The sequence below is a fragment of the Cavia porcellus genome, unplaced genomic scaffold (assembly GCF_034190915.1).
Source record: "Cavia porcellus strain 051 isolate PalLab524CR breed Dunkin Hartley unplaced genomic scaffold, mCavPor4.1 scaffold_7, whole genome shotgun sequence".
In the NCBI taxonomy this organism is placed as follows: Eukaryota; Metazoa; Chordata; class Mammalia; order Rodentia; family Caviidae; genus Cavia; species Cavia porcellus.
Genome location: NW_026947490.1, coordinates 39113605 through 39133272, shown reverse-complemented (window position 1 = coordinate 39133272; position 19668 = coordinate 39113605). Strand labels below are relative to the sequence as shown.

At 45.5% G+C, this 19668-nt stretch overlaps 1 protein-coding gene across 3 annotated transcripts in view; it reads right to left on the bottom strand.

The window, feature by feature from the left end:
• The window catches only part of Cep89 (centrosomal protein 89), a 52217-nt gene that overhangs the window by 30897 nt on the left and 1652 nt on the right, over positions 1–19668 (bottom strand). Inside the window, exons 2-9 of one of the 3 annotated variants that reach the window (XM_063253381.1) lie at positions 18185–18291; positions 16107–16277; positions 14884–15064; positions 9635–9697; positions 9122–9227; positions 6284–6312; positions 4769–4811; positions 578–796 (exon numbers count right to left, since the gene is read on the bottom strand). In XM_063253381.1, the coding sequence (XP_063109451.1) occupies positions 578–796; positions 4769–4811; positions 6284–6312; positions 9122–9227; positions 9635–9697; positions 14884–15064; positions 16107–16277; positions 18185–18291 (919 nt within the window). The remainder of the gene's footprint in view (positions 1–577; positions 797–4768; positions 4812–6283; positions 6313–9121; positions 9228–9634; positions 9698–14883; positions 15065–16106; positions 16278–18184; positions 18292–19668) is intronic. The other 2 variants (XM_063253382.1, XM_063253383.1) reach the window with 2 other exon arrangements.

Below are 19668 nucleotides of genomic sequence, written 5' to 3'. Positions count from 1 at the left end.
TGCCAAGGGCATATGTCATAAAAGGGAAACATTCTAGAAATTGAGTTGAACTATCAACAAACTAATAATATACATTAAAAAGGTTAAAATCTTTAACTCACGAAGACTTTGTACAAGTCAAGAAAAACCATAGTACTTCAACTTAAAGTAGGCAAACTTATGAGTGAAAAAATGTATGAGATAATGCAGGTGTGGTGGCACATGCCTGTAATCCCAGCACTCAGGAGGCTGAAGGCAGCTGTGAGTTCGAGGCCAGCTGGGGCTACATCATGAGTTCAAGGCCAGCCTGAACTGAATAGTGAGACCCTGTCTCAGACGGAGAGAGAGAGAGACAGAGAGAGAGAGAGAGAGAGAGAGAGAGAGAGAGAGAGAGAGAGAGACAGAGACAGAGAGAGAGAAATAGAAAAAATTATGAGATAAAAAATCCAAATAAAAAAGCACTAAAAACCCCAAAAAATGTATGTGGTAAAATGTCCACATAAACATCAATAAATATATAACATGAAATATTAAATAATAAGGTGAGTGAAATCACTTTTATTAACCCTTTAATAAAGAACTGGGTACATGTCCCCACCTTCCTGAGAGGACGCTTTCTCAGCCTCTTTCGGTGTTCCATTGTCTTGTTCCATCCTTTTAAGTTTTAACTGTAATTTTTTCGTTTCTTGTTTTATTACATTTAGTTCACACATAAGGACTTGATTTGCGTTGCTTAGGTGCAAATTTTCTTCTTTTAACTCCTTAAACTTTTCTTTGGTTATTTCTATACATCTCTGATGTATTCTCCCAGTTACATCTGAAAAAGTACAAGGGAAAAACAAGTTTTGATGTTTACCATTTTACATCGAAAAGACATGAGGCTGTACTTCCAAATCCGTGGGAGCAACTATGTCATGTCAGGCTTAGAGCTGCGTTCTCGGTCCCTGGCAAGGGAATGGCCGTGCAGGAAGAGGCCTGTAGCCTCGGAAGGCCATAGTGGGTGGCTGGAAGAGAGGTCACAGAGGGAGGTAGGGCCACTGAGGCCCTGGGTTTGGTAACAAAGGGAGGAGTTTCCACCTTGAGCCCACCAGGAGCCAGAGAGCCCCGGGACAGAGGGCTGAGCAGGGAGCAGCTTACTCTCAAGATGCTGAGGTGGAGGGGAGTGCAGTGGACTGCAAGGAGGCTCAGCTAGAGGGAGGTTAAGGGGCAGCACGGAGTGGGGCAGAGCAGCGGAGACAGAGACAGCAGGATCTGGGGGCTGAAACCAACAGTCTCCACGGCTCACTGTGCACGGGCAGTGAGGGAGGGAAATCAACGGTGAGTTCCTTAAACCAAAATGACCAGAGGCTCTTGTGTGGGGCTAAGGCCAGCAGTAGCCCCAAAAGATCACATTGAAGATCCCGGCGGTCTCATGCCTACCAAATCCTCAAGCCGCTGAGCTGTTGACTGCTGTCAACCAAGCTGTTATCTGACCTCAGAAGAGAGAGAGAAACAAATTTCCCAAACAGTCAATTTTAATTGACCAGGATACTGAACTTCTCTCTACTGAATCCTTAAGACAAACAAACAAACCAACAAGTAACCTGATATAAACCAGCCAGCTATTTTTCTACAGTCCTGTCTCCCTACACTCAATTTACATGGAAAGAAAGAGAAAGGACCAATCCAGTGGGGCAGGGTGGGGTGGGGTACTGGGAACTGAACAGAGGACTTTCCCACTGAGCCACATTCCCATTTGGGGGTTGTTTTTCTTTTTTGCTCTGTTTTTGAGACAGGGTCTCGCTATGTATTTCATGTATAATGACCTTGAACTCATTATACAGGCCCAGCTGCCCTGGAACTTGCAGCAATCCTGCTGCTTTAGCCTCCAGAAAGCTGGGATTACAGATGTACACTACCAAGTGCCTGGTAATCCCTAAGCCTTTTTTATTTTATTTTAATTTTTATTTTTGAGGTATGGTCTTGCTAAGTGGTCCAGCTGGGTTCCAATGTGCAGTCCTCCTGCCTCAGCCTCTCACAGTGCCAGGATGTCAGATATGTGCCATCTTGCCTGGCTTCCAATCCTCTTTCGCTCTTCTTTCTTTCTTTCTCTGCCTAGAAAGCCAGCCTTCTGCTCAGCTCAGTGGAAAGTTGGTTGTTTTATTCAAGGCTACCTGATGCTAGAATCACAAGTAAATCCCAGTGAGGTCACAATACCACATCTACTGTTAGTTCTGGGCAGAGAGAGACCTGGACAAGGGGCAAGAGAGCAGGAGTGAGATTCCAGTAGGAGGGAAGGTTAACTCAGGCCAGGAGATGGCCACAGCTGGGAAAGCAGCCCCAGCAGGACAGATGTAGAAGTCACCAGCCAGACACAAAGCCTAGAGGTGCAAGGAAGAGGTGAGAAAGGATTTCAGAAAGGAACAAGAAATGTTAGAGCTGAACAGAGTTCCAAGGGGTGCGGACCACAGCAGGCCCTGACCAGGGCAGGCTCCTACTCGAGGCGGAGGCGGAGGCAGAGGCAGACAGGGCAGGAGGGGCACCCTGACCCCTGACACATGCATGTGCCATCCCCAGAATAGTGATGGTGAACCTTCTAGAGCTTTCAATGATAACACACACCACCGGTCCACCACTACCGCCTGAGGTCTGCAGAGGTGGGTAACAGGACCAAAAGGGAGGTGACACAGGGAGGCAGGGCCAGGGGAGGCCTGGAGTTTTTTTATAATAAAGACAAGAAGGCTGAGAAATGGGGAACTCCACAGCTATATTGAACACAGGAGGGAAGCATAAGAGAAATCCCAGCAAGAAAGTACAGTGTAGTTGAGATTAAACTGAAGGGGGAAGCCAAGGCTAACTCATGCTAGGAGAGGCCAGCAATAGGGGAGTGTCATGGCTGACATCTAGATGTTCCCCCAAAACCTCATGTGCTCATGGGTGTGGCTTTTGGGAAGCATTTCAGACTGAAATCTCTACAAACTTTGAGCTGAAATACACCTTTCTTCCTTTGATTCTGGGTAATGGGTATTTTGTCCCAGCAATAAGAAAGTAACTAAGCCAGAGTGAGCAAGGTAAATTGGCCAGGAAAGAGCTGATACGGGATCTGATTAGAGCACCAGCATGCAAGTAGCAAGCAATTAACCCATGGGTCAAGCAGTAACGGCAGAGATGTGCGTGGCCTGCATCAGACAGATGGAGCAGGTCAGGTGCTGCAGAAACCCCGGAGGAAGAATGGCTTCCATACCACCCAGCTGGCCACCCCTCCTGCCATCCCCACCGATCAATGGAAATAGGCTACATGCCTGGCAGCCCATAGGTTTCCCTTATCCAAGTACCCTGAGTAGAGACACTGCATTTCCAGATAGGCCAGCGGGGACTCGCAAGGACCAACATGAGCACTCTACCAAGAGAACCATCAAGTATCTCAGCCACGAGAATCACCGAAGTCAAATGAGAGAGAAGGGGAGCGGAGTGCGCACAGATACACAACTGGATGAATATACTACACTTAAGGTTCTCAGAAGAAGCCAGGTGTGATGGCACAGGCCTGCAATCCCAGCGTTCTGGGAGACTGAGGCAGAAGGAACTCAGGTTCAAGCCTCGCCTACGGAATTTAGACCTTGTCCCAAAATAAAAAATAAAACTGGCTAGGGATGCAGCTTAGTGCAAAGACTCTGGTACAGCAAGAAAAAACTTCATATATTCAACCCCAGCATGACAAGAAAAAAACAATGTTCATATGTTAGTATCTCAGAGAAACCATCATGATTAATAACATAAATTCAAAGGATGGGCTGAACAGAATACTTATAAAGAAGTTAGAGCCCTGGCACCCTCCCAGAATGCAATAGCACAAGTCCCAAGACACAAAGCGCAAACAGTCAACCCAATGCACAAGACAGATGAAAACTGGATTATCAGACTAGTGGTGCAAGTCATATCAGTTCCAGATCACAAAATCCATCCCACTCCCGTTTTTTTTTTTTTTTTTTTTGGTCTTTTTGAGACAAGGTCTTGCTTGCTTTTTGCAGTTCAGGGTGGCCTTGAGCTCACTTTGTAGCCCAGGCTGGTCTCGAACTTGCAACAATCCTCCTGCCTCAGCCTCCCAAGTACTAGGATTACAGGCATGTGCCATCACACCTGGCACTACAAAATGCCCCTTGAAAGCTCCTGCAGCTCTCTAAACTGTGCAAGTAACACATCTCATAAAGTATTGCCCCAGAGCAGAGCCCTCATTTGCATATGCCAGGGCCTGAATACACCCCATGCTGCACCCCACCACACGACCCATGTTAGGGTCTGTATCTAGATATCCCCTGAAGCCTCATGCCAGCCTATGTGGAGCTGTGGGGAGGTTCCTGGATTTTGTGGGTGCTACACACACACACAGGTGGATTAGTCCCCTGATGAGTTTAGAGCTAAATTGCTGCTCCGAGAGGCCAGTCACTGGGGATGAGGCCTGGAAAGGTTTATCTCCCTGATTGGTTCCTCCTCTGGCTCCTTCCCGCCAGCTAACTACAGCCTATAGTTAGTTACATGAGCCAAAATGAGCCTCTTCTTCGTGTGGCAAGAGTGAAGGTGTTTTGTCCCAGGCAGAGGAGAACAATTAAGACACCCAGTGTCTGGACCTTCTTTCCAGAGGCAAAGGCAGAAGTTCAACAGCTGACAAACCCTCTTCCCCAGTCCGAGTGGAGCAGAGGCAACACCCCTTTTAGGGGAAGGAGACTGAGCTGAGTTCCCAGGGAGGCTGTTCTGTGTGTCCTCTAAAACAATGGTCCACTCACACACAAGAAACGAAGAAGGCAGGTACCTGGGGAGGGAGGCGGCTTCTCACGCAAGGCAGTCCCTTCACCCTAGGGAAGAAACATCTCGGTGTGAGCTCAGGAGCGAGTGTGTTCTCAGCGGCGTGGGCAGGCAAAGCCCAGTGCTCAGACCCCCAGTGTACAAGCACACTTCCTGCTGTACTTCAGCTCTTGTGGGGCTCAGTTTATTTGAGCTTTAGGAACTTTAATCTTTGTTTTGTCTAGTTGTCCTGGGGAGGGAAACCAGGGCCGTCACACTGAGCTGCACCTACAGCCCTCTTTTATTTTTGATTCTGAGACAATCTTGCTAAATCACTAAGTTGGCAGGCTGTCCTTGGATCGTGATGCTCCTGCCTCAGCCTCCCAGAGGGCTGGGATTACTAGTCTGTACCACCACGCCCAGGAAGTTTCTCAGAACTGAATCCTAAACTTTAAAGAGCATCCTGCCTGACTCGTCTCTGTTTTTTGCCGAGTTCAGAGACTGCATCACTATGTGCAGCTCCAGCAAATGCCAGGCCATCAGTCACTTGGCTTTGTAGAGCAGGCGATGGGAATACTGAGCACAGATACACAAACAGGCCCTCTTCTCACTGGGATATGAAAACTCCAACCGGGGCCAGGGATTTAGCTCAGCAGTACAAGTGCCTGCCTGGCAAGCGCGAGGTCGTGCATTTGATCCCCGCTACCAAAAAAACCAAACCAAAACAAAAAACCCCACCAACTTTCCAGGTGTGGGGATGCAAAGTACTTTGGGAGGCTGAGACAGGAGGGTGGCAGTTTTGGGTCCAGCCTGGGAAACACAGCCACTTTGCAAGACCTTGTTTCAAAATAAGAAAATAGAAAAGAGCTGCAGGTGTAGTGCCCTGGGTTCAAGCCCCAATATTGGAGAGAAGAAAACAAAAGGACTCTGTTATCTACAGCAAAGCATGTTTTTAAAATATTGAAAAAAAAGACGTGATATTAGTTCAAAACTGAGAAGGAAAGGCTTTGAACATTAGTTATGTTTTCTATAATGTGTTGATGTGATATTAGGTTTTTATTTCTGTTGAAAAGGATATAAAGTTATTAATTAATTTACTGAGAAACGTTTCATTTTTACATTCCTATATCCCACCACTAAACCTACTTGGATTTCCTTGTCGGCAAATTAGTTCTTGAAATTGTTCATTACTTCTACACGTGACATGATTTCTAACTTTCCAATGCATTGTTTTCATTACTAAATTATAGAAAATATGAGTCTCCTCATTAAAAATATTTAAGTGAAATATTCATTACGAAGCTTTTCTGTTTCTTTTTTTTTGAGACCAGGTCTCCCTATGTAGTCCACGCTGGCCTTGAACTCCCAGCAATCCTCCTGCCTCAACCTCCTGAGTGGGCATGCACCACTGCCCTTAGCTTCAGGAAATAACTTTCATGGGAAGATTTTTTCCCCCTAAAAACCATAAAGAGTATTTAAAAATTATGGTGGAAATTCAATTTATTGAGATTATGAGGGTTTTTTTTTCCAGATATGCACTTACCTTTAAATCCAGAACAGAGCCCTTATCATCTGATTAAAGACAAAAAAATTCAAATAAGTAAGACATTGACGACTTGGAAAAGTACAATCACCTCTCACACAAGCATCTAGCAATACAGATGTTGCAAGGCCACACAGCAAGCAGGCCCCAGGGCCAGCTGTCACCTCCATCTACCATGCTTTCTCCCAAGCACCTTCCAAGTCTCCAAGGATTGCAGATAAAGCCCCTCCCGGGTGCCTTCCCTGCTGGCGCCTCCCAGCCTCTTCATCCTCCTACAACTTCCTCCAGTCCTCCACAAGGGTTGATTCCTTACTATGCAGCCCAGGCTGGCTTCAAACTCACAGCAATCCTCCTGCCTCGGCCTCCCAAGTGCTGAGATTACAGGTACACACCACCACACCTGGCTTCTTTATTTATAATTATTAACCAAGTTGCATTCAAGCAACTGTCCTGGGGCAGCCTGGGCTGCCAGCACATGCTAGTGGTCTGGAAAGACCTTGTTCTCTACCTGCTACGGCCCCAGCAGAGGGAACCCCCTACCTTCTTAACTCTCACCCCTGTCTTGCTATGCAGGTCAGTAGGGCCTCAAACTCAAACTCACGATGTAGCTCAGGCTGGTCTCAAGTCCACCCTCAGCCCCACAGTGCCGGGATTATAGGCATGTGCCACGGCACCAGTTGGAAAAGTTTGTATTTTTAATAACACTTTTAAAATAGTCTTGAGGGAGGCCAGGCATGGGGCACATGCCTGTAATTCCAGCCTTGAGAGGCTGAGGCAGGAGGGTTACAGGTTTGCGATCAGCAGAGGGCTCATAGTGAGACTCTGCAGCTTTCTAGGTCCCCCTTACACTCATCACAAAATAAAGATGACAGGTGGGTGGGGGGTTAGAAGAAAGGCCAAACGCTGAAGGTACGGAAGCTGACAGGAGGTGGGAGTTCACTTTATATTCTCTTTACTTTTGTATGTGTTCAAAATTATCAAAAAAAAATGTTAAAGGCAATTTACTCATATTCCCAAACAAAAGAAAGATGTCTATTGCATGTTAACTATCAACTTTTCAGGAAAAGAACCCAGTGAAAAGGAAACTGAATTTATATTACCCAGGTTTACTTTGGTACTTAATGTGCATGCAGTTCAACTGGCTCTGTTTTTATTTTATATCCGGTTTTTCATTTAACATTTCTCAAAATATTTCCTGAGTCCCTGCCCTTCTCATTTCTAATACCTGTGTGGGCAAGACATATAGATACCTAACATAATAGGGCCTCCTATGAGGGGGAGCATCTTACTGTATCTGAGATGCCACATCAGGCATCATCCCAAACTTTAGAGAAATTACAAACACATTCTAATACTGCAGGTAAATCAGAAATCTGCTGCATTTGTGGTCCCGAGCCTTTCCCTCCCTGGATTTAGCCATGATTATCAACTGGGCATGTTTCCTTTCAGCTCTATTTGAATGTATAAAAGTTGGACACGGCCTTACCTCCCACTCCCTTTCACAAGTCTACATACAAGAGATATTAAATATTGGGAGAAGAGTGGCATATGCAAAGGTCCGGTGGCAGAAGGGAGCTGGGATTACCAGACCTGGATTTTGATTTTTTTTTTTAAACAGAAAAAACTTCTGTAATTTAAAATATATGCTTTTTATGTGAATTTAATATTTGTATTAATTTATTAACACTAGTCAATATTTTAAAATATACACAGGCAGGTATAGTGGCACACACTTGTAATTCCAGGTACTCAGCAGGCGTCAGCCTTGATGCAGGAGGATCACTGAGTCCAGGAGTTCAGGGTCAGCCTGAGCAACATGGCAAGACCTCCTATCAGAAGGTACATACAGACATGCACACACATATATCTATACGTGGTATAGGAGCTGTTATGTCTGTTATGTCCCCCCAGGGCCTCATGCTGTCACAAGTGGGGCTTTTCAGAGATGGCTGGATCTAGAGTGCATGATGCTGGGACTGATTTGCCCTGTGATGCTAGGAGAAGGGTGCCCCACTCTGGGTGTGAGCGTGGGTAGCCTGGATAGACTGTGAGGGACAGAAAGAGGGCTGCGGCCATCACTCCTGCTTGCTGCTTTTGCTGCCCTCTGCCTGCCATGAACTGTTGCCCCTGTGCCATGCCACCCTGCCTTGGAGCCAGCTGATGACAGACTGAAGCCTCTCAAACTGAGCTAAATAAACCTTTCCCCCTTTAACTTTGGGTGCTGGGTATTTTGCCTCAGCAATGAGAAAAGTAACTAAGACACTGAGGAAGAGCAGTTTTCTGGTCCAGGTACTACGAGGCTAGCTTTCTGGTTTCCCCAGAGTCCAGGTTGCTGTGAGGGTCCCGATGAAGCAGCCACTGGTGGCCTGCTGTGTGCCGTCTCTCCTGTCCACTTCCAAACATAACTCTCTCTGAGGAACTTTGAAACCTTCACTGCAATACACCGCCCACTCCCACAGTGCTAACAAACACTGCGTGACGGCAGCTGGTGTGCAGTTTTACAATTGTATCCGCGCTCATGGCACTCAGTGAACCCTCACTGCCAGCCCAAGAGGCCAAGCCCCGCTCAGGAGAGGGCATGGGGGTCAGGGGACAACACAGGTAACCTCACCTGTACACCTGGGCAGCAGAAGACAGAAGTCTGGTCAGGGCACTCTGCCCCATCTGCCCTCTCGCAGCCCAGGGCCTGCGCCATCTATGTCAAAGGCAGTCTAATATCCAGTGAAGATGAATCTCAAGTACATTCCTAGGTAAGACCCCGGAAGCATGGTATGGAGGTTCAGCAGCACCAATATTGGCATCCAGCATGCTCACAAGAATTTGGGTGTTTTTTTTTACCTTTTTGTTGTATAGGTTGAGGTGTAAGAGATTGGGAGCCTGGAAACCCTTCTTGCTCAGAAATATTTTCATCATCTTCACTGTCCACTTCATTTGACAATGGCACCTTTTTGTTACACAAGACAAAGGAGCAAACATGGGATATGGGTTACTTGCATAATACATCCCACACCAAACTGCAACATTTTATTTATACTGAAGCACCCTGCTGCTTTCCTTCATGAGGCCAAAAGAACCACCCCCAGGGCCCAAGAACACCTCCTCGGCCAAGAAATACATGTGATGCATAGCCATGGGGGTGGATGTCCCACCCAGGCCCTGGAGACACTGCCTGTCCCCACTCCTGTCAGAGAGCAACCAGGAATGAGCTCTCTCAGGCTGCTGGGCACAGCACCCAATACCATCCTGCTCCAGCACCTATGCTGACAGTCATTCCCATGGGATGGGACTGCTGACCTGCCTGGAGAACTGTGACCCATGTCACCTGGGCAACTGTTCAGGACAGAGGCTCACCACGGTCGCTGACTTGATTCCACTGTTGGAATGGAAGTCTCCCTCCACTGTCACGATGGGCACCTATGTGGGTATCAAAAGTGGCAGGGCCACAGAGCTGTCATTAGAGGCCTATGCTCAGGAATGGGACTTTCCCTGCTGAGGAAGGGACATCCCTGCTGGCTGGGCTCTGGGGAATAGGGACAGGGGCTGCCCACGAAGAGCCAGAAGCGAGTCTCGCAGGCAGCTGCCCTTCTACTGCCCAGATGCTGTGGTGAGCTCCTGCTGGGATCAGCCTGGCAGCGGGGCTGTGCTGAAGGCTGGCGGGGAGGTGGTAGCAGCCACCAGCAAGATGCCATAAGAAGGGGCACTTCAGAGCTCAGAGCCGAGGCTACTGGGTCCGCAGGCTTTGTGCACATGGCTCCCAGATGAACTGGCTCAGGGCAGGAGCAAGCAGGCGGGTCTCTCAATCTACTTTTCATTTGAAGGCAAAAGAAAAAGGGCTCCTCGCTTGCGTGTGTGTGTGTGTGTGTGTGTGTGTGTGTGTGTGTGTGTGTGTGTGTGTATGTGTGTGTGTGTTAGAGAGAGAGTGAGAGATTGTAGTGCCAGGAACTGAACACAGGGCCTCCCACATTGTAGGCAATACTCTACTACTGAGCTACATCCCCGGCCCTTCTTACTTTATTTTGAGACAGAGTCACTGAATTGCCCAGGCTGACTTAAAAACTGTGACCCTCCTGCCTCAGACTCCAGAGTAGCTGGGGTTCCAGGTGTAAGTCACCACACTTAGCACTCTACTTGCTTTTCACCCCCCTGGAACAGCCCCTCCCCGCCTAGATATACTAAACCACCCACTGGGATCTAGGGAACCTGACCCTGGTAAGAGCACTCAAAAGAGCATTAGAAAGATGCCCGGTCAGCAAACAGATGACCAATGCCTGCGATGGTGCGTTCCTACTCTTCGGGCCTTTCATCCACAGCAGGTAGAGACACGCGCATGTCCATGGACTCCTCTGCAACTGTTCACACCAGCACTATGCCCAACAGCCCCAAACCGGAAGCAATCAAACCAGTAAAGTGGGTAAATAACTGGCTGGCTGGTTACACAATGCAATGATGATAGCAGTAAGAATGCAATGATGATAGCAGTAAGAATGAACATACGGCTGCCGCTACATATGACGGACGGGTAAAGACTTCGAAGTACGGCACGGTGAAGTTCATGTAACTTTCAGGGCTGGCAAAACCAAATGCAAGACTATTTTCCTTTAATGCTGGGACTGACCCCAGGGCCTCCCAGAGAGGTACATCTCCAGCCCTAACTCACAGGATTTTTAAAGATCTAATCTAATTTTGGAGTTAGACAATGGTAAAGTCTGGTCAACTGGTAACTGAGAAGGAGGACTCTGGAATCCTGGAAAAATAGTGATGCTTTTTTTGTTTTCTTAGAGAGGTCTCACTTTGCAGTTCAAGCTGGCCTCATCCTCCTGCCTCAGCCTCCTGAGTGCTGGGATTACAGTTGTATGCACTACAACGTTCATCTGAGTTATGTTCTGCTGAATTTCTACTTTATGTATATGTGGCATTGAGAATACAAAATCAACATTCAAAAATCAATAACCGCCAGGTGTGGTGGCGCCCCTGAAATCCCAGCACTCAGGAGGCTGAGGCAGGAAGAATGTTGCAGTTCGAGATTAGCCTGGGATACAAAATGACCTCAAGATCAGCCTGAACTGCATAGCAAGACCCTGCTTCAAAAAAGGAAAAAAGAAAAAAAAATCAATAGCCTTCCTGTATACAAATAACAAACTTGCTGAGAGAGAAATTAGGGAACCAATGCCTTTCACAATAGCACCTAAAAAAGTGAAACACCTAGGAATAAATATAATAATGTAAAAAATCTATACATTGAAAACTACAGTACTCTGAAAAAGGAAATTGAAGATATTAGAAAACAGAGAGATATCCCATGTTCTTGAGTAGGAAGAACCAATGTAGCGAAATGACCATACTTTCAAAACTGTTAGACAAATTCAATGCAACCCCAGACAAAATCCAATTTAGACAAATTCAATGCAACCCCAAACAAAATCCAATAACTCATCTCACAGAATTAGAAAAAACAATCCTAAAATTCACCTAGAACTGGAAGAGATCTAGAATAGCAAAGGCAATCCTGGGCCTCAAGGGCAGGGCAGAGGGTATCACATTCCCTGACTGAAATTACACTATAAAGCTAAAAACAGCATGGTACTGGCAAAAAAATTTTAAAAACTCAGACCTGAAGGTCAGTGCAACAGATTAGAAGATACAGAAACAACGCCAGACATACTCAGCTACTGTATCTTTGACAATGTACCAAACACATTCACTGAAAGAATGAAAGCCTCATTAATAAATGGTGCTGGGAAAACTGGCGCTACACACACCAAAGATTAAAGCTGTATCCACATCTTTTACCAGGCACTAAACTAAATTTGGAATGGATCGAAGAACTAAATATTAAAACAGAAGCAGTAAATCTACTGGAAGATAGAGTAGGTAAAACTCTAGTAGACACTGGTGTAGACAAAGACTTTATGAACAAAATTCCAACTGCTCAGGAACAAAGAATCAACAACTGGGATCTCCTCTTATTTAAAAGCTTTTGCACAGCAAGAGAAACTACCAACAGAGTGAAGAGACAGCCCACAAGGTGGAAAATAAAGGTTTGCCAGCTGTTCCTCAGACAAAGGATTACTATTGAAAACATATAAAGAACCTCCAAAAAATTAGTCCTCCAAAATTTAAAGACCTAATCCAAAAATGGGCATCTGAGATGAACACACATCTCAGATATACATCACAGATAAAGAAATATAAACAGCAAATAAATATATGAACAAATGTTCAACAACATTGGTCATTCAAGTGATGCAAATTATAACATCACTGAGATTCCACCTCACCCTGGAAAGAATGGCTATTATTAAGAAATCAAGCAATAACAAATTCTGGAAAGGCTATTGGGAAAAAGGAACTGTTGGTGGGAGTGTAGACTGGTGCAACCACTATGGAAATCAGCATGGAAATTCCTCAAAAAACTAGGATTAAAGGTCCAATTCCATTTAGCTATTCTCCTTCTGGGTGTCTTCCCAGAAAAATTAAAAATGTTGTACCACAGCGACATATGTGGACCCGTGTTTATAGCAGCACAATGTGTAATCGCTAGATTTTGGAAACAACCTAAATACTCATCAACTGAGGGATGGATAAAAATGATCTGGTATTTTTATACAATGAAGCACTACCCAGCCATAAAGGATAAACTGGAGACTTTTATAGGTAAATGGATGCAACTTGAAAATATACTCATTGGGGCTGGGGATTTAGCTCAGCGGCATAAGTGCCCGCCTTGCAAGCAGGCAGCCGTGAGTTCGATCCCTGGTACCAATAAAAAAAAAAAAAGAAAAGAAAAGAAAACATACTCATTAATGAAATAAATCTGACATGCATATGTAAACATTGTGTTGTCTCACTAGTAAGAGAAGCTGAAAGAAACTATATATATAAAAGACAGTTAAGATAGTTATACTCTGATTTCTTTGAGCTCATTGAAGAGGAAGGTTTGTACTATTATTGTTCGGACGATTAAATGCAGATGTCTGATACTCTGAGTAACTCATCTGAAGATAACAATACATGATGCATATACCACTGTTACCCCCAATGGTTGTGTTCTGATGTTTTTTAAGTACTCCCCAATATTTCTGATTGTGATAACTCCCTTTAGTAACTAAAACAAAACTTGCTGGGGTGTTAAAGAAAGGAAGGAAACCACAGACTCGCCGCCCCAGGGCTGACAAGGAGGACAGCAGGGAGCCTTCCCTCCTGCCTGCAGCACTTATGCAGCCTCTCCCTCCTCTGCTGGGGGTAGGACACTGACAGACAGGAGGAGCAAAGGTCGCAGGTGCTGTCCATCACCTTTAGGGTGACCACTAGAGTAAAGACAGTATCATTTCTAAAGTCACAGAGAGGAAGAAACAGAACAACTGAAATAATGTCAATCCAAACAAAGAAAGGACCCCAGCACTTAGGAGGCTGAGGCAGGAGGATTACTGCCAGATCGAAGCCAGCCTGGAACTCATTCTGTAGAATGAGTTCAAGACCATCCTGAACTGCACAGGAAAACCGTGTCTCAAAAGACTAAAAAAAAAAAGAAAAAAAAAACAAGAGAGAGAAAGAAAGGAGGGCCAGGGGTGTAGCTCAGTGGTAGGACAATAGCCTAACATGTGTAAAGCCCTGGGTTCGATCCCAAGCAAAAATAAAGTAAGATGTCCAATCTAAATTCAGTCATATGCATTCATATGTACATATGTATTACAAAAAGATTAAATTCTCTGGTTAGAAGACCAAGCCAGACTGCCAAATCGAGTTAACAAAAACTATATATGGCATTGAATTGTACACTTCATTGAAATGACTTAATCGTAAGCTATGTGAATTATGTCATTAAACTAGTCTTTAAAAGCTATATGTAGTCTATAAGACGTATCTAAAATAGGACATATAAAGATTGAAATTAAAAGACAAAAAAACACTGACCAAGAAATACCAAGTAAAATGAAATTGGAGGGAAAAAATCAGCTGGTCCTGAAGACACATGGCCCTTTCAGACTCACTATACATTGAATCCTGCACATGAACCAGGGTAACAACCAGAACTCAGCCAAGATAAAGGCGCAGAAGACAGACTATAGTATGAAGAGACACAAGACAGCTGTGCACATGCCTGTGTGGCACATGCCTGTGATGCCAATACTCAAAAGGCTGAGGCAGGAGGGTGTCCTTGGCTGTGAGGCAGCATGGGCTGCACAGTGAGTTCAAGGCCAGCCTAGACCACTCAGTGAGATTCCATCTCAGCACACACACACACACACACAAATGACACTTGACAATATTCCTCTACTTAGGTGTAAGTCTGAAGAAAGGTTGTAACGAACAAACTCATACAGGAAAGTGATAGGAAAAGTAGCTTCCGACACAAATCCTCATCAAGTGTAGACATTTACCTTTGTCTTTGAGGGCCTTGATTTTGCCAGATAAAGAGGTTTAAATTTTAGCCCAACTAGATATAAATGTGGCAGGATACATTAAAAGATCCATCAGTCAATGAACCAATCCATAAAAAGCCTGAAAGCAAAAGCTACGAGTCACAGAACAGGGAAAGGAAACGCTTCCTTGGGCAGTCTGGGCTATGCGAGGTGGGTCGGCATGGGACACCGGCTCACCTGGCTTCTGTGGGGCACAGCATACACGGCATCCTGGTGGCCGCCTCTTTCTTTCCAGGTGCTGTCGTTCCCAGACTCCTTGTCACTGGATGACACCTGTGTCTCGGCGTCATCTCCCTCCCCGTAGCTCTGCGCCTCAAAGGATGGTAAAGAAATTCTTCTTCCTGTTCCACTGTGCCAACTTGGCCAGTGTTTGAATATTAAACAAAGAACATAAACAAGCGATTGAATGCTTGCCTTTGTTTTTTATTTTTTGTTTTTGCAATACTGGGGATTGGACCCAAGACCTTCACGCTGAGCCACATCCCTAGCACCCCCTCACACCCATTTCAGGTCTCACTAAGTTGCTAAATTATACCGGCTGGATTCTGACGTGCAGTCTCCCTGACTCAGCCTCTCAGAGTGCTGGGATTCTAGGCACATGTCACCATACTCAGCTGGATATCGACACTGTACTCCATGCATTCCCTCCAGGCCCCCTTATAGAATATACAGAAGCTTCAAAATTAAACCACTCACTAGCCCGTCTTTCAGTATTTCTTTCATTTAGGGAAGGGGTTTGAGACAGGTTTTTGTGATGTAGTCTAAACTGTCCTTGAACTCACAGCCATCTTCCCATCTCAATTTCCCAAATGCTGGGATCATGGGAGTGTCCCACCATCCCTGGCTCTACACTCTTTCCTTTCCAGTTATTTTTTTTTTACTTTTTTAGTCATTACTGTATGCATATACAGTCTGTCTTGGTTTTTTGGTGAATATTAAAATTTATCTTTTCTAAAAGGGTAAATGTAACAGAGTAATAATTTACTCTTTTAAGCACTGAGCAATTTAATAACACCCCCCATCTCAAAATTTTAAAAAACAGGGATGGGGTAGGGATGTAGCTCAGAGTAAAAGCCTTGAGTTCAATCCCCAATACTGTAACAAAGAAAGAAAAAAAGAAAGAAAATAAATGACTACTAGTATGTCATCATTTAGCAAGATCTACCCTCGAGAAATTTTCTTGTTTTGGGGGTTTTATTTATTTCTTTAAGACAGGTTAACCTCACAAACTTGCCAACCCCCTCTGCCCCCCAACTATGAAGAAAATTTTGAGGAAAGCAATTCACGTCCCTGGACAGTGTCCCTTTAACGTGAGTGGTAAGAGCTGAAGGACTCACAGAAGTGAGGACACACAAACACAGCGACTGCCGCACTGCGGCTCCCCCAGCGACAGTCCCTACCGAGGCCGCTGCCCGGCACTGGTGGCGTAGGGCTCCACGAGGCTGTCCTTCTCGCTGTCCTGGGCCACACAGGAGGCATCACTCTCAGACCGCGACCTCCGGCGAGGCTGGGGGATGGCAACCGTCCTCCCGGTCAGTGTTGTTGCCAAAATGACCGCAGCCAGTGCAGATCTGGGGACAGAACAGCCCACTGGGTCGGAGATGGGGTCATCCGAGCTGAAGGCTGAGCCCCTTGAGGCTTCCCTTGGGAACGACAGTGTTTACTGAGCATCTGCTTTGTGCCCACGGGCCGCTGTGTGACAGGCTCACGCCAGACCAGCTCTGCTGATGAGCACACTGATCATCAGGATCAATATCACTGTCATCCCATTTCACATAGAGATTAAATGACTGAGTCAAAATCATTGTTTTTAATTTAAAAAAAAAAAGAAAAAAATAGATGCAACAAAATGATTTTCTTATCAGTAAGAGACAGCCAAGTCTCTGATGAAGGCAGTCAGCTTTCCAAGCCTGTATCAAATGGTATTTTCATTAAGATGACAGCTCAGAACACAGAAAAATGATATAAAAAAAGATATCAAGGTTTAAAAGGCCAAATTAGTCAAAAGCATGTTACAGGAAAAACAGTAGCAGATTTATCCTCCTGCCTAAAAAAAGCAAAAGGACAGACAGGGTTGTGGCAGCTGGCTGCCTGGGGGAACGTGCAGGTCGCAGCACTGCTGAGATGGAGGATGGAACAAGACCATCCAAGAGTACTCGGAGCAAAGTAAACACTAATACACGCTATTCGTGTTATCAAGTTTGTGCTTAAGGAAAAGTCAAACACTAAGCCACTTGAGAGTGGTTCCTTTTTTTTAGGTGATGGTGCTGGGGGAATTAAACTAAACCAAGGGCCTCATGCATATTAGGCAAGTGCTCTGCCACAGAGCTACCCCTTTAGCCCTTCAGAGTGATTTTATCTTGGGGACAAGGTCTTACTATGCCGTGCAAGCCCAGTCTTGAACTCAATATGTAGCCCATAGCGCAGGCTGGCCTTGAACTCACAGCCATCCTCCTGCTTCAGCCTCCCAAGTGCTGGGACTCATAGTGATTTTTTTTTGTACTGAGAACTGAACTCAGGACCTCTCATTTGCCAGGCAGGCGCTGCACTGCTGAGCTATATCCCCAACCCTCAGAGTGATTTTTTAATCAGGAGGCATATGATACTCTAGTACCAAAGAGAACTAAAATGAAAAGTACCATCCTTTAAATTAAGTTAGTTCTCACTATTATTAGCCAAATCAGTAGTTTATAAATTAAAAGTATGCTATGCCAGGCATGGTGGTGCATGCCTGCAGTCCCAGTACTCTGTGAAGCTGAGCTCAGCCTGGTCACCTTAGTAACTTAGTGAGACTCTATCTCAAAAACTAAAAAATAAAGGGCTGGAGATGTAGCTCAATGTGAAAGGCCTGAGTTCAAAATCCCCAGTACCACAAAACAAAACAAAACCAAAAACAGAAAAACACTAGTCTAAAAGTCTCCTGTGTCTTAACACCTGGAAGACAACAGGCAGAGGTTCCAGGAATAAGAGCCAGCTGTTTGGTGGGTTCGGGGTGCGGGAGAATGGGGAATCACATGGTGTATTTCCCTCATTCTGCAGCCCAGGCTGGCCTTGAACTCATCTCAATCCTCCTGCCTCAGCCTCCAGAGTGCTCAGAATACAGGAATATACTGCCGTATCCACATAGATCTTGTAAAAGATAGAATTGTGTCTAAAGAAAATACACAATTTTTTTGATGCACAACTCAAAATTCTTTTTGAGCACTATCAAACTGGGCTTTTACGATTTATGGTTTGAAAAGTCTGAACTTTATCCAGTTGTGAAATGTGAGGGTGTCAGACACTGAGAGGGACAGAGCCCAGGGAATTTCACTGCCACTTGGAGGAGGCACAGTCAGAGGACTGTGGCAAATATTTCAAAGCATTGGATTCTAGTAGCCCTACTTGCGACTTTCTGGACAGTTTGCACATTCTGAGATCCAGTAGCTAACAGCCAAGCACCGTGATGGACCTAGATACCTGCTTATCTGAGACTCACCTTGGCCTCTCAGGGGACGGGCTGGGGCTGCGGGGGGGAGGTGTACGAGGCACTGCTGGCTTTGGAGCGATGCTGGCTGCAGGAAGGAGGCCATGGACGATGTGTTTCTGCACAAATAAAACCAAGATAGGAGAAATTGCCACTACCTCCTGCCCCTGGGATTCGGCCCTTTTCCAAGTGTATCTGCCAGGGACAGCTGCCACCACAGTGCCCTTTGTGGGGGCCTTCTGTCCCTGATCCTCAGCTTTTCTGTGCATCCCCCAGAGTCACCCTGCAGCCTCGGCTCGTCCAGCAGCACCTACCCCAGTGGTACTTCCCAGGCCTCCCCCTGCAGTAGGAATGACTTCCAGAGAAACAGGTGCCTTTATCCTGGCCAACACTAGAACCCCGGGGCTGTACACAATGACCTGTACCTGATAGGAGCTAAGGGAAGATTTTTGGTGGCTCAGCTCAAAGATGCAGAGTAAGGGCCAGGCATGGTGACTCATACCTGTAATCCTAACACTCCAGGAGGCTGAGGCAGGAGAACTGTAGGTGTGAGCAACTTAATGAGATCCTCTCTGAAAATATAAAACATTTTGAAGAGGGCTGGGAGCTGAGTGTGGTGGCACACACCTGTAATCCCAGCACCCTGGAAAGCTAAAGGAAGGGAAATGCAAGTTTGAGCCCAGCCTAGGTAATTTAACAAGATCTTATCTCAAAATAAAATAAAAAGATATAGGTATGTAGTTTGGTATTAAGGCCATGGATTCATTCCCCAGTACTACAAAAAAGAAAACTTCAAAGTAAGTTAAGAAAAACAAGCTCCTATACACAATGAAAGACAAAGTGAACACTGCTTTAGGGAACTAAAGGTGCTGGAAGTCTTTCAGAAGTTCCTTTTTAATTTTTTGAGACGGGGTCTTGCTACACAGTCAAGGCTGGCCTCAAACTTTCAGAGATCTTCCTACCTCAGCCTCCCAAATGCTGGGATTACAACACCTGGGTTGGTAGAAGTTTCTGAGACTTGCCCAAACTTTACTTTCTGGCCACCAGCCAATCACTCACATCTCTAGAGGCAGGATACCATGACAGCAATAAAGAAAATGACTTCCTCCTCAAAGACGTATAAAGAAAAAAAATACCCACATTGTCATTACAGAACACAAAATTAGCTGGGCATGTTGTGCATGACTCAGCTACAAGGTAGGCTGAGTCAGGAGGATCACAAGTTTGAGGCCAGCTGGGAAATTTAGGAAAAACTGGCCTTAAAACTTCAAAAAGAACTGGGGCTGTAGCTCAATGGTCCCTGGGTTCAACCCCAAGTACCAGTAAATAAATTACAAAATTTTAAGGGAGATATAACCACAACAGAAAAAGGCTTCTTCAAGTCTTGGAGCCAGCAAGAGGACTCAGGTGTTCTCTCTAGAGACGATCACAGAGGCATTTAGCCTGGGTCTTCGAAGACAGCCACTGTTCTGACATTTAGAATGTGATGGAAAAGC